General features: G+C 46.1%; 1 protein-coding gene across 1 annotated transcript in view; it reads right to left on the minus strand.

Annotated features, from left to right (window-relative positions):
- Window positions 1-11313, minus strand: part of DENND11 (DENN domain containing 11) — a 33148-nt gene extending 21835 nt beyond the window's left edge. Inside the window, exon 1 of the mRNA XM_090286823.1 lies at window positions 11046-11313. Within this exon, the coding sequence (XP_090142949.1) occupies window positions 11046-11313 (268 nt within the window). The remainder of the gene's footprint in view (window positions 1-11045) is intronic.
- Window positions 11314-12987: the final 1674 nt, after the last annotated feature.

The raw sequence follows: 12987 nt of genomic DNA on the forward strand, positions 1-12987 counted from the left end.
CCACACGTCATGGAGTGGGCAAAGGAGCAAGAGCCAGCGTGAGTCCCTGGATGACCTCATGGATCGGAGCCAGCATGCCAGCCCTGGGCCAGCAATCTCCTGCCTGATACCTGATAGAGAAAACCCTGTCTTTATCAACCCTCTGTTAATTTGAGTCTCTGGTATTCATGGCTGAACCCATGTCTTACATAACATAGCTGACCGATGGACTTGAGTCCCTGTTATCAAAGCCTCCCTCCTGGTTCCTCCATGCCTGGCCTTCTTCTTAACATATAGAAATGGAAAGAGTCGGAGGGGTTGAACGGCATCCTGTTCATTATATTCTTTATGTTTAGATAAATGCGCATCCCTCAGGCTGACGAATCATGGCACTGAGCCCAGCTTCAGAGCCCCACCCTGGAAGAGTTCCTTATCCCACAGAAAGGACAGTGCTGCCGACCCACTCCTTGAGTGAAAGGGAAGTGGACAGACTACCGGGGCCCTCCTCCCAGCCTATCGCCACTGTCTTAGACGTCTGTCTCCCCAGAGACGGAACTTCTTCAAGGCAGGAACGTGGCTTCTTTATCTTCACGTTCCAACACAGCACAGTGATTTGCACAGGACAGACATTAAAAACAAAAGAAAACACCCTCAGCTTTCTTGAGGATGGGCATGTTGTTTAAAAGCTAGTTGATGGATTAATGCTAATTATTACCCTAGAGGCAATAATTGTGGTTGTATAGGTAAATATCCTTCTTCTTAAGGGGTTTATGCACAAGTACTCAGAAGTGAAGAATCATCATGTCTGCGTTTACTTTCAAACAGCTCAGGAAAAAAAGTCTATCTATGTCTGTATACGGTCAGTTCTGATGTACTGCTTACTAAATTGTGTCAACGTAAATGATATTTTATGGAAAAATTTGAGCAGAGGAAGTTTCACATTTGCTTTGCTATAGATTCAAGGTAACTTCAATCAAAACTTCAGCAACTTATTTTGTGGATGCTGAAAAATAAATTATAAAATTTATATGAAAAGGCAAAAGGCCCCAAATAGCCAACATTATTATATTGGGTTGGCCAAAAAGTCCATTTAGTTTTTTTCATAAAAAACACATTTTTCACTTTCACCAATAACTTTACTGACTTGGATATTTTGAGAATGTCTGCTGTCTCCTGCTATTGGCTTCTAGTGGGTGGGGTGCTGCTATACATCTTCCTATGCATAAGACAGCTGCACAGCACAAAATTATCTGGCCAAAATGTCAACAGTACCAAGAAACTTCACAAACCACGTTTGACACATTCAATCAGTCACAGTACCCTCTCCACACACTGCACAAACCTTTTTTACATTTCGGTTGCATTTTTACCTTTCTTGAAATAATAAAGAACAATACACCAAAAATGTTGCATTTCAATATTAAATGTTCCATTTTCAATATTAAAATGGCTGCACAAAAATTCACCAATTTTGATAAGTATTTTTTAAATGCACGCTGATATGACAGCTCTTACAATACAATCTAGCAAAAGTGTTTCAAATGAAGTTAAAGACAACTAAGCACTGCTAGAGCCATCATGCATTAAAAAAAATAAGCTTTTTGGCTAACCCAATACTAAAGAAAAACAGTGAGAGGACTGATACTACCCAATTCTAAGACTTACTATAAAACCATAGTAATCAAGACAGTGTGGAATACAAAGGAAACAAAGAAAAAATAAACATAGGGAACTTGATAGACGACTGTGTAAAAACTGGTAGTACATATATACAGTGGAATATTACTTAGGCATGAAAAAGCATAAAATCTTACCATTTGGGACAACATGGATGGAACTAGAGGGTATTATGCTAAGTGAAATAAGTCAGTCAGAGAAAGACCAATACCATATGGTTTCATTATATGTGGAATCTAAAGAACAGAATAAGTAAACCAAAAAAAAAAAAGAAAAGAAAAACTGAGGCAGACTCATAGAGAACAGACTGATGGTTGCCAGAGAGGAGTGAGGTTGGGGGACTGGGTGACAAAGGTGAAGAGATTAGCAAGTACAAATAGGTAGTCACAAAATAGTCACAGGCATGTCAAGTGCAGCCAATGCCATTGTGGTGACTATGTATGGTGCCAGGTGGCTGCTTGGGATAACAGGGAGAGCACTTTATAGGGTATATGATTGTCTGACCACTAAGCTGGACATCTGAAGCTGGTCCAAAATAGTACTGAATGCAAACTGCGATTAAAAAAAAAAAAAATCCTAGCAGGTCTTTACTGTGTACATGGAAATCTATTCTTTTTAACCCTTTGAGTGCCATCTGTTAATTCAAAATTTGGATTAACATGAGAAAAAAATTATATCAATATATAACGTGAGGTACAAAAAAAGAGAACAAAACACAAAATACAAATTATTCCATTGTTGTTTACATTTATAGCCATCAAAAAAGGAGTCACTGGGAGCAACACTGGCACTTTTGGGAAAATTTGTCAGCATCGCTTACAGTGATTACCTTAAAGGGTTAATGTATTTTTTCCTTTTAGTTTATTCTCTTCATTTTCTAACTTCATAAAATGAACACTTAGCTCATTCTTTTAAAAATTTTCTTTTCTAATGTATTTAAAATATAAATTTTCTTTAAAACTCCGCCGTTGTTTATCTCAAATATTGCTATGTAATATTTTCATATCATTCAGTTCTAGGTATTTTAAATTTGCATTAATTAGAGTGTTTTTAAATTTTCAAATACATGGGGAATTTTTAAAATTTATCTTTTTACACTACTAATTTCATTGTGTTGTAGTCAAATAGCATTCCTTATAGTATTTTTGAATTTTTTTTATGTGATCTCTTTGACATATCAATTTTTATAAATGTTCCATGTATAGGTGAGAACAATGCATATTCTTAAGTTGTTAGATATAAAAACATATATCACCCCCCAAAAAATGTGGTATTGGCAAAATATTAGAAAGATTACACAACTAGATCAATGGAGCGGAACGAGGACCCAGAAATAGATCCAGAACAATACAGTCAACTGATCTTTGCCAAAGCAGCACAGGCAATACAATGCAGAAAAGAGTCTTTTCAACAGACTGTGCTGAGTAACTGGACATCCACATGCAAAAGAATGAATCTAGACACCTACTTTGCACCTTTCACAAAAATTAACTCAATATTCATAGCATGCCTATATGTAGAAGGCAACATTATAAAATTTCTGGAATATAGGAGAAAATCTAGGTGACCTTGGGTTTGGCAATGAGTTTAGGTACAACAACAAAAGCATGATCTACGAAGAAACAAACTGATAAGCTGTACTTCATTAAAATTAAAAACTTCTGTGAAAGAAGTTATTAAGAGGACAAAAGACAAGCCACAGACTGGGAGAAAATATCTGCAAAAACATAGCTCATCAAGGCTTTTATCCAAAATACACAAAGGAATCTGAAAATTCAACATTAAGAAAACAAACAACCCGATTTAAAAAATGAGCAAAAGACAGGAACAGACATCTCCCGAAGAAGATAAATAGACAGGAAACGAGCATATGAAAGCATGCTCAACATCATATGTCATCAGGGAAATGCAAATTCAAACACCAAGATACGCCTACACAACTATTAGATGGCCAAGATCGGAAACACCGAAGACTCTAAATGAGGACGTGGAGCAGCGCCCTCTCTGCCATCGCTGGTGGGGACGCAAAGGGCACAGCCACTTGGGAAGACAGTCTGGTGGCGTCGTACCAAATTAAACACACGCTTAGCACACAGTCTGGCAGTCATGTTCCTTTGTATCTATCCAATGAGTTGAAAACTGATATTCACACAAAAGCCTGCACATGAATGTTTACAGAGGTTTTATTCATATTGCCCCAAACTGGAAGCAACCAAGATGTCCTTTGATAGGTGATTGGACAAACAAACTGGAATGTCCATACAATAAAATACTATTCAGCAATAAAAAGAAATTAGCCAACAAGCCATGAAAAGACATGAAGTGAAAGAAGACAGTCTGATATATGATTTTAACTATATGACATTCTGGAAAAGAAAAAAAAAAACTATAGAAATAGTAAAAAGATCAGGGGTAAGAAGTCATGAGTAGCTGGAACATGGGATTTTTAGGGCAGTAAAACTATTCTATATGCTACTGTTATGGGGGATACATAACATGGTATATGTTTCAAATCCCATACAAAGTACAACACAAAGAGTGAACCCAGTAAACTATGGACTTCAGTTAAAAATAATGTATCAATATTGGCTCACCAACTGTACAAATATATCACATTAATGCAACATGTTGGGAATAGGGGAGACAACAGTATATAGGAACTCTATACTTTCTGCTCAGTTTTTGTATGAGCCTGAAACTGCTCTAAAATAAAATTTTCAAAAAGCTAATAGCTAAATTAACGTAGGTTAATTATGCTAGAGTAGTAGTGATATTGAGGTTATGCCTTATTCTTAGGAGATTTATACTGGAGTATTTAGAGATGAAATGATATAATGCCTGCAACTTACTTCCAAATAGTTCAGCCAAATAACTTTATAGTCATAGTCTATCTGACTGTATACAGTCAGTTCTGCCATAACACTGGCTGAGTCTGTTCTGCAGCAATTGATACATTAGGGAACAATCTGATCACAGGGGATTTCATGCTTGCTGATCTGTGATTTCGACCACACTGAGCAGAAGGGAGCTGCCTGGGAGTACACACAGCACGCCCCCTCCCCTAGTACAAACCTCAGACATGTATCTGCCTGTTACCTCCGTTTGCAGTGTGTGACAAGCCTCGACCTTCACTCTAGGGTCACTACACACCATCAAAGTCCCAGTAGCTCTCCGTCCACCACTTCACAGTGACTCACACACTCAACGGCCCCAGCATCCTCCTTCATATGCAAATCTCGGGTCTTTTCTAAGGTAAAGTGCCATGTTTTGAGTATTGATGAATTTAACCACGGATCCTCTGTAAAACTGTTCTAGTGTTTTTATTAGGTTCCTATCATTTTTTTAATGTGTCACTGACAGTTTTGAGTGATATGCCCGATCCCATTTTTTCCCATAAACCTGTGACTTCTACTGCACAATTTTAAGTAAATTCTTAGGAATGCAGATTTCACATCATAGTAGACCTGACTGTATAAGGATAAAGCAAGTATAGTAAAATGTCAACAAATGAAGACCCTAAGGGAAGGCTCTATAGGTTTCTACTGTACTATTTTTCCAGCTCTTCGGAGGTTTGAAACATTTCAGCAAACCAGGGGACATAACTGTGATGGAGATGTGGGAAGACCATAAGGCAAGCATAAAGGCCCTTGCAAAAATGAAAACGAATTGAGGCGATGTGCTGTGAGTAGGGGATGGAGAGGCATCGTGGCTGCAGGGGGCCCTCTAACAGAAATATCCCACTAATCTCAGAAATTGGATTCAGTCTGTATGCGAAATGGGTAGAGGCTTAAAGAAAAGTGACCTCACAAATATAACAATCCTCGTGGCGAGCTGTTTCATGCTTGAAGGCTTGAACCCTCCCCGTGCCAGGCTCAGTGTTCCCACTCCCAGCCCTTTGGTTTTGCAAACAAGCTCACTGCACGTCGGGAACTCAGCCAGGCACCTGGGGCCAGGACGGATTCAACGGCAGGGCTCGGCCCGCGGGAGTCAATCAAAGAGAGACGCGTCACCAGGGACCGTGCCTCTTCCGCCTCATTCTCTCTCCTCCACGCCCTGCCCGGCCTCTAGCTGCAAGAGCTTCCAAGGAGGGGGCCACAGGATGGCACAAGAACAAAGGGGGCCGTCTGCATTGTATACATTCAGTCATTCCGTAAATATTGGCGGAACATGACTTGGGCTCCTGCAAAGGCAAATATGTCCCAAGTTTAAAGGAACTTGGACTAACAGCTTATTGGGTTGGCGGCAAAATTACCCACAGGGAGCCAGAGGGCAGGGCTGAGCCTGGCGGTGGGCAGACAGGCCACTCCAAGGTCAGCTTGGCAGCTCTGTGCGAGGGCCTCCCAGAGCTGATGATGTGTTATAAGCTCCTACGCGCTAGGCGACACGCATTCTGTCCTATGGACACCCAGGGCCGCCTCTGTCTTCTATTTCTGTTTAATCGTGAAATGCCCATACCCCCCGGCATATCCGGAGTTCACGAGCCACCCTTTCTTTAGGAAGAATTGACAGGAGCCACTGCTGCCTGTTAGAAAGTTTATCTCGTCTATTTAAAGTAGAAAAAGCAATGCTCTTGTGCCCAAACAATCTCTTTCTGATGGGAATGTGTGGCTTTTCTTCCTCCTTCTCTTTCGCTGGTGGGTGTTTCTCCCAACCAAGGACTCCCTCCTGAGGTCTTCACGTCAGAAGCAGTGGCTGCCTCGGCTGGAGGTTCGGTGGCGGCTACAGTTTTCCCCTCCCCAACCTACGCCTTGATTTCCACTCCCTCCATCAGCTTCTTCCCTTCGGCATATACACAGGCCCTAATTCCAGAGCGGAAGCAGAGGAATCCTGTCTCAGGAGTACAGGCAAGCACCCCAGACGACTCATGGGCCCAACACCACACGGAAGAGACCTCAGAAGATTATTTGGTTCAGACTCCAACACCAGAAAAGTAAACAGCCCATATCGCTTGGTTTGGGGTCTTAACTAACTTTAATATGTAATCTTAAAATCATCTAGGATGAGGATATATCCAAAGCAAAGCAAGGAAGAGGCACTATAAAGAAACTTGAGGCAGGAAGAAATTCAAGTCAGTCCTAGGCCAAACCAGGGCTTACATACCGTGCATTCATTGTACATGGAAAAAGCCTTCCATCTCCCAGATCCCGTATCATTTTACTCTGGGTGCTGTGGGGTGGGCAGGGAGGGCATGCGCTGGAGACAGGCAGGCCTGGGGTCGCCTTTGGGCTCTGCCCCTCTCTGCTCTGTGATTTCAGATGACTTAAGGGCTCTCTTCCTCCGTTTTTCTTGTCATTACAGAGAAGACCACGGGAAGGATTGGAGGCAAGGTCCTTCAGATGCCCGGCTAGTTTCTGACCACAGCAGGTGCTCAGTACCTGGTGGACATTAGAATTCCCACCCCTACTTCACCCTCCGTGGACTTTCAAGAGAAGAAACAGAAGTCACAGCAGATGGCCACAGATCGACTTCTGCAAACCACAGCAGGTGAGTCACCCACAGCCTGGGAAAGACTCTGCCAGTGTGGGATTAATGGAATTAACCACAATTGTATTTCACTGACATCTGATGGAAACTACAGAGAAAGGACAGGGCTGAGTTAGTCATCCTAAGGGACCTTCCAGGTGGCTCTCAGAACGAGCCTTCCCTTGGCCTCTTTCAGCCAGCCCTTCTCAGGACTGCTCTTTGCAGCACAAAGTCATGCTACAGATTTGCCATTGGGATTCCACTCTGTCCCTTTCCCATTCCAGGCTGGAGCCATTTACTGTTTGCACGAGTCAGATGACCTGGGCAGCATCGACTCACGCCCCAGACGTCACACCTAGCCCTAATTCCGGGGTAACTCCCCAGCTCCATTGTTTGAAAGAAGAGGCTTGTATGTTACTAATTACACAGACTGGGTATAGAGGTTAAAATTGGTGTGAGTGATTTTTGTTCACTTATTTCACATAAACATAGGAGCATTCACATGCACTACATTAAATAGGTGTTTAGATGTAATTGAGGCACTGGCAGTGATTGAGGACGGAACAGGCAGTAATTCATCCTTAATCAAGAGAACTAAGGGAAAAGAAACACCTTAAAAACCTCAGCAGGTTCTCTTTCCCTCATCCCGCCCCCCACCACCCCCACCCCCACCAAGCTGCCCCAATACAAACACACACAGCATAGGAATTTCCCCGACACACCGGGAAAATAACTCTGGGGGAAAATGTAGGCATTGAAAGCAAATCTCATAAAGAAACAGGCCAATGAGACAGAATCACAGGTGTCATGCATGGCAGGTGCAAAGCTCCATCTGCCTCAGGCCCTCACACAAGTCCTCCGTCCCATGGTGAGGCAGCTCTGCCACCTCCAGAGACAGGGAGAGGGCTGATTTCCAAGTGTGACAATACCTTTTCCCTTCATTAAATGGAGAAAAGTGAGAACGTTGTACTAGAAACCCAAAGAACAAAATAAAAATTTAAAATCAAGGCTCTACATAATGGGTTGAACACAAGAGAAAGCAATCTCCTGGCTGCCAGCCTCTCCCCCTGGCTTGCACCATTAGCATCTGGGCCTGGTTTCAATAGCAGCTTTGTAGCCCAGATGGCCAGTACCGCCATCCTAGGGACTCCCTGCTCCAGATAAAAGACTGAGTGTGCGAGTGTCAGAGAGAGAGAGAGAGAGAGAGAGAGAGAGAGAGAGAGAGAGAGAGAGTTTGCGCGCGTGCATGCACAGGCCCCTAAGTTCCCGCATCAGTTGTAGATCCAACAACCATCATTTTCAAACTATGAGTCCATTGAAAATAACATCTCAGATTTTTCCTTACAGATCCCCAACCCAGCTTTCCAAACCTTGTGCCTAAAGGTATCAAAGAATTGCTTTCTTCTTCTGTATCCAGAATAATTATACTCTCGTGTATAAACTGGGCATAAAAGTGATAATCAAGGAAGTGGGGATTAGAATACAATGAAACACCTTTATAGGAGACTGCTTGTACGTGTCCAGGTATAATTTACAGTCCCTTCTTCCCACGCTGACCTTAACCTGAAAGACCATTACATGCAGGGTTTGCGCCTGCATCACACAAACCCACCAAACCGTGCTGACCGGCTGTGACTGACAAGGGCAGGGTCCCAGCTGTGCTTTTCATTTCTAACCACTGCATTTGTGGTTAGTCCAGGATTTCCTTTTCTCCTTCCCCTCCCTAAACTCTACCGCCAGAGCTGCCACTGCTAAATCAGACCCCAGTCAGTGTTCCATTTGTTCTACTACTATCTAACAGTTCCCAGAATAAATCTCAAGCTCCCATCAACAGCAAGTCCTCACTTACCATGGTCCCTAGGGTCTTGGAAGTTGAGGCTTTGAAGTGAAATGACAAATAGCAAAACCAATTTTATCAAAGGCCAAGTGACATAATCAAGGGTTAAACTCCTACGGCCTAGCTCTGATCTTGAAAACATCACCAAACTTCTAAATAAAAATCCCCAGACACTTCAAATATTAAACATTGAAATAAATGCATTTAAGGAAGAGTAACACAAACCACTAAAATAATTATTTTCCAATCCCCTTCTTCTAGTGAAGGGTCCCAGGTGGCTGGAGCCTCTCCTGGCATCTCAGAGCACAGGTGGGAACCCACCCTGGACAGGGTGCCCTTCCATCACAGGGTGCACTCACACCCACACTCAGATGGGGGCCATTTAGAAATGCTATTCACCTCATGTGCACATCCCTGGGATGTGGGGGGCCGGGGGCTGGCGGGGAACGATGGTGATGGGACTGGAGACCCAGGAAAAAACCCACTCAGAGAGGGAAAAATGGTGAAAACTCCAGACAGGGGCCCTGGTCAGGAATGGATTTTTTTTTCTTTTTATCAATGTAATAACAAAACCAGTTGAATGAAACAATGTTATTAGAGGACCTGCTACACTGCTCTGTAGGTGATGGGGTAGGATATAATGAATATTATTAGTTACAAAGTATTTGTTTTTGTCTAGAAGTAAGGGTTACTTTTGTCAAAAAAAAAAGAGCAGTTCTTTAAACTACTGGCATCTGGGAAGCCTAACCAGATGTGAATAGCATGAAGATGTTTACAAATGGAATAGAAAATACCAGTAGGCACTACATACATGTAAAAAGGGTTGGTACTATTTCATGAAACTTTTCTCTGAGTTACAAGAGTACCTATGTGAGGGTATTGATTGTGATGTAAAATTAATTTCATAGGGTGGGTCCCGTCAAAAAAGTTTGAAAGCCACAGGGATGAGGTCAAGGAACAGTCAGAGTCCAAAAGGCCTGGTCACCCCCCAACTGTCACTTCCTGTGTCTTGCTGGTTTATAATCCCTGACCACAGTTATATGACCCTGCCAGCACCCTATCTTCTGCCCTGTCTGAATCCTCATCTCAAGTTCTTACCATTTGTCATCCCGCGGCATGACACCCATCAAGTTCTTCAGAATGGGGTCCAGGCTCATGTTGGAACCAGGAGGGGAATTCCAGAAAGTAGCAGATGTATCTTTCACTAACACGCACTCCACATTCCAGCAACTCCACGAGCGTTATGGCCACACAGACACACCTGGGTGTTCTTACACCCGAGACTCATGACCTCAGCTCTCCTGCCTCCAGGAGCAATCGCAAGCTGCTCTCGGAGGGAGAGGAGGGAGAGGGATCTGTTCCGTCACTTCTGACCCCCATGAAGTCTGTCACCACTCAGGTGTGCACTTCCTGACTGGGTGGCCGGGCTAAAGGTTCTGTGCCATAACCTTTCATTGTCCACACGCCAAGAGCCTACCAAGAACCTACCTGAGTCGGCTTCCCCTTTCTTTAATCGGTCTCCAGCTTAGTCACTCAATCCCCGCCCCCCTTAATGCTGCCCGCATTAATTCCTCAAAATAATACGGCCAGAGAAAGTGAATCTGGCCTCTTGGAAAGTTACCGTGCAGGGACAGGTGGAGGGGGGCGGGGGCGGCGGGGTAGTTTAGGATTCTCAGTTTCAGGAGTTAACCTGGAGGGCGTTCCTCCTCTTAAAGGGGGTGGGGGGTACCTTTTAGCCAAGCAGGCAAATAAAACAAAAGCCAGCTTGTCCGTGGCCACAAACAGGACCCTCTCTTGCTGGAGACGCGCAAACAAGGCGGTGTGGACGGGGGCCGCGGACTGGGAGCAGCTGAGAAGCTGCGGGACAGAAAGGAGAGGGGGCCGGAGAGTGGGGGAAACAAAGCCCCGCGTCCCGCGCCCGGATCTCACGGGAACAGCCTGTTCGCTCCACAGGAGCCTGGTGGCGGAGTTGGGGGGGGGGGTGCAGGTGTGTGGGTGCGTGCGCCGCGATCCCCTCCCCTGCCACCCGCCGAGCCCAGTGTGGGGGCGGCGACCCTCTCCCCGCCCTGGGTCCCGGAGAGGCTCTCACCCGAGCGGGGATCGAAGGTGACCACGAACACGGCCACCACCTGGTCCTCCTCCACGTCGCCCAGCTCCAGGCGCCCGGGCTGCAGCAGCACCTCGGAGGCACCCAGCTCCTCGTTCTCCCGCCTCCTCCGCGGCTCCACGGCCACCCGGCCGCCCCCGCCGCCGCCCCAGCCCTGGCTTCCAGCCTGCAGCTCCGGGGCCTGCGGCGGGGAGACGGCGGGGCCCTCGGCCCAGCGCAGCAGCGGCGCGGCGTCGCCTCGCTCCACCATGGCGAAGCGAGGAGGAGCCGCGGGCGGCGAGGGGCGGGCGCCGGGGCGGGCTGCGGAACTCGCCTCTCGGGCCGGCCCCCAGGCCCGCGCTCCCGCCGCCACCGGTGGCCCGCACCTGCCCGTGGGGCCCCGCCCTGCCCCGCTGCCCTCCCACCCGAGAAGGCGTTCTCCCAACAGGCTCCGCTGAGCTGCGTGCCTGGTTTGCGAGCGCCTGGCTACCGATGCGCGCTCCGTGCGGGCAGTGCGTGGTGACATGCTGCACACCCACCTGGACCTGTCTACCTGTGCCCCGGTGACGGTGCCGTCTCACCTAGGATTCTGTGGGACAGCTGTCACAGTGAATGTCTATATGGCACCGTTTATTTTTGAAAGCCCCCTTGTCATATGGACCATGACAGATGTGCATTACATAATCCTGGTGTGTGGCCAAACCACCGCTGTGCTGGGAAGTGAAGCAGAAGAGGGAGCCCTGGCTGCGGGGGGACTGCTGGACTCGGCATGGGGCCGGGTGTTCCGGAGCCTTGGTGTCCCGCCTGGAGTAGCGTGTCTATAACCCAGTCCAAGTGTGCCCTGGCCTTCCTGGACCCTGCCTGGGGCTCCCCGTCCATTTCAGACTAAGTCCCCACAGAGCTCGGCGACGGTCACGTGTCCTTGGGCGGCAGAGGAGAGGTTGCACTAAACCTATATATGATGGAAGCAGTTCCTTTTCTTTTGGGGTAAAACGCTGCATACGTAGATTCTTTATTCTTATGTCACAGATTTTAGCCTTGAAGTAGCAGCCTTAGCCAGTCGTTCATTATCTCCTTGGGAAGAGGGTCCAGTCATCTTACCTCTGAGTCTTTGGCACGTAGGCTAAGAATCTCCATGAACACCCTGGTGAGTAACAGCTAGCATGAATCCACTGGGTCCTTCCGAGACGGGGGGCAAGCTGCCCACCTTCCTGCATCTCGGATGAATTGGGTATCTGAACAAGCCTCTTTCCTCACCATGTTCTTTCTCATTATTTAATAGCTATTCCAAGTTATTTCCTCCTCCTCTGAAAGAGTGATTTAACCCCCAGATTTATCCCAAGGGTGGAGGCATTCAGAATGTTATTTTAAACTACAAAATAGGGGCTCTAGAACATCCTTAATCAGTTTCCCAAACTGTCAGCTTTAGGTCTGACTTTGCTCTTTCTCCCCTGAGGGACTTCTGTTTCCTAATCTTTTTTGTGTGAGCCCTGCCCCCCTCCCCACCTCAGCCCACCCTAGTTTAACACCCTCAAGCTCCGTGTATGTCAGGACACAAATTCATAACGCCCACCCCAGTCAACCTTCTATATACACGGAAGACCAAATTGCCCAAACCCTGAATCTAGTGCCTTTTCCAGTCTTCATTTACGTACAGCTTCTAGCTCACCAGCCACCACATCTACCTTTAAATCCCTACTGCTTTGCCTAACAGGTACTCACTGGGTATTTGTCAACTAAGCAAATGAATGAAAGTAGAGATGTGTACCTTTGTACAGCAGCCCCCAGCCCCGCCAGCCTTAACCTAGTAGCTTGCACACAACAGCGCTCAGAACTGTTAATGACGGCACCTTGACTGGTATGACTCAGCTGGCTGGGCGTCTTTCTGAAAAGAGCAAAGTGAAAGGTCACCGGCGCCACTCCCGGGAGGGCGCTTACGCAACTG

This window comes from Furipterus horrens, unplaced genomic scaffold, assembly GCF_987537825.1.
Source record: "Furipterus horrens unplaced genomic scaffold, mFurHor1.1.pri manual_scaffold_9, whole genome shotgun sequence".
Taxonomy (NCBI): Eukaryota; Metazoa; Chordata; class Mammalia; order Chiroptera; family Furipteridae; genus Furipterus; species Furipterus horrens.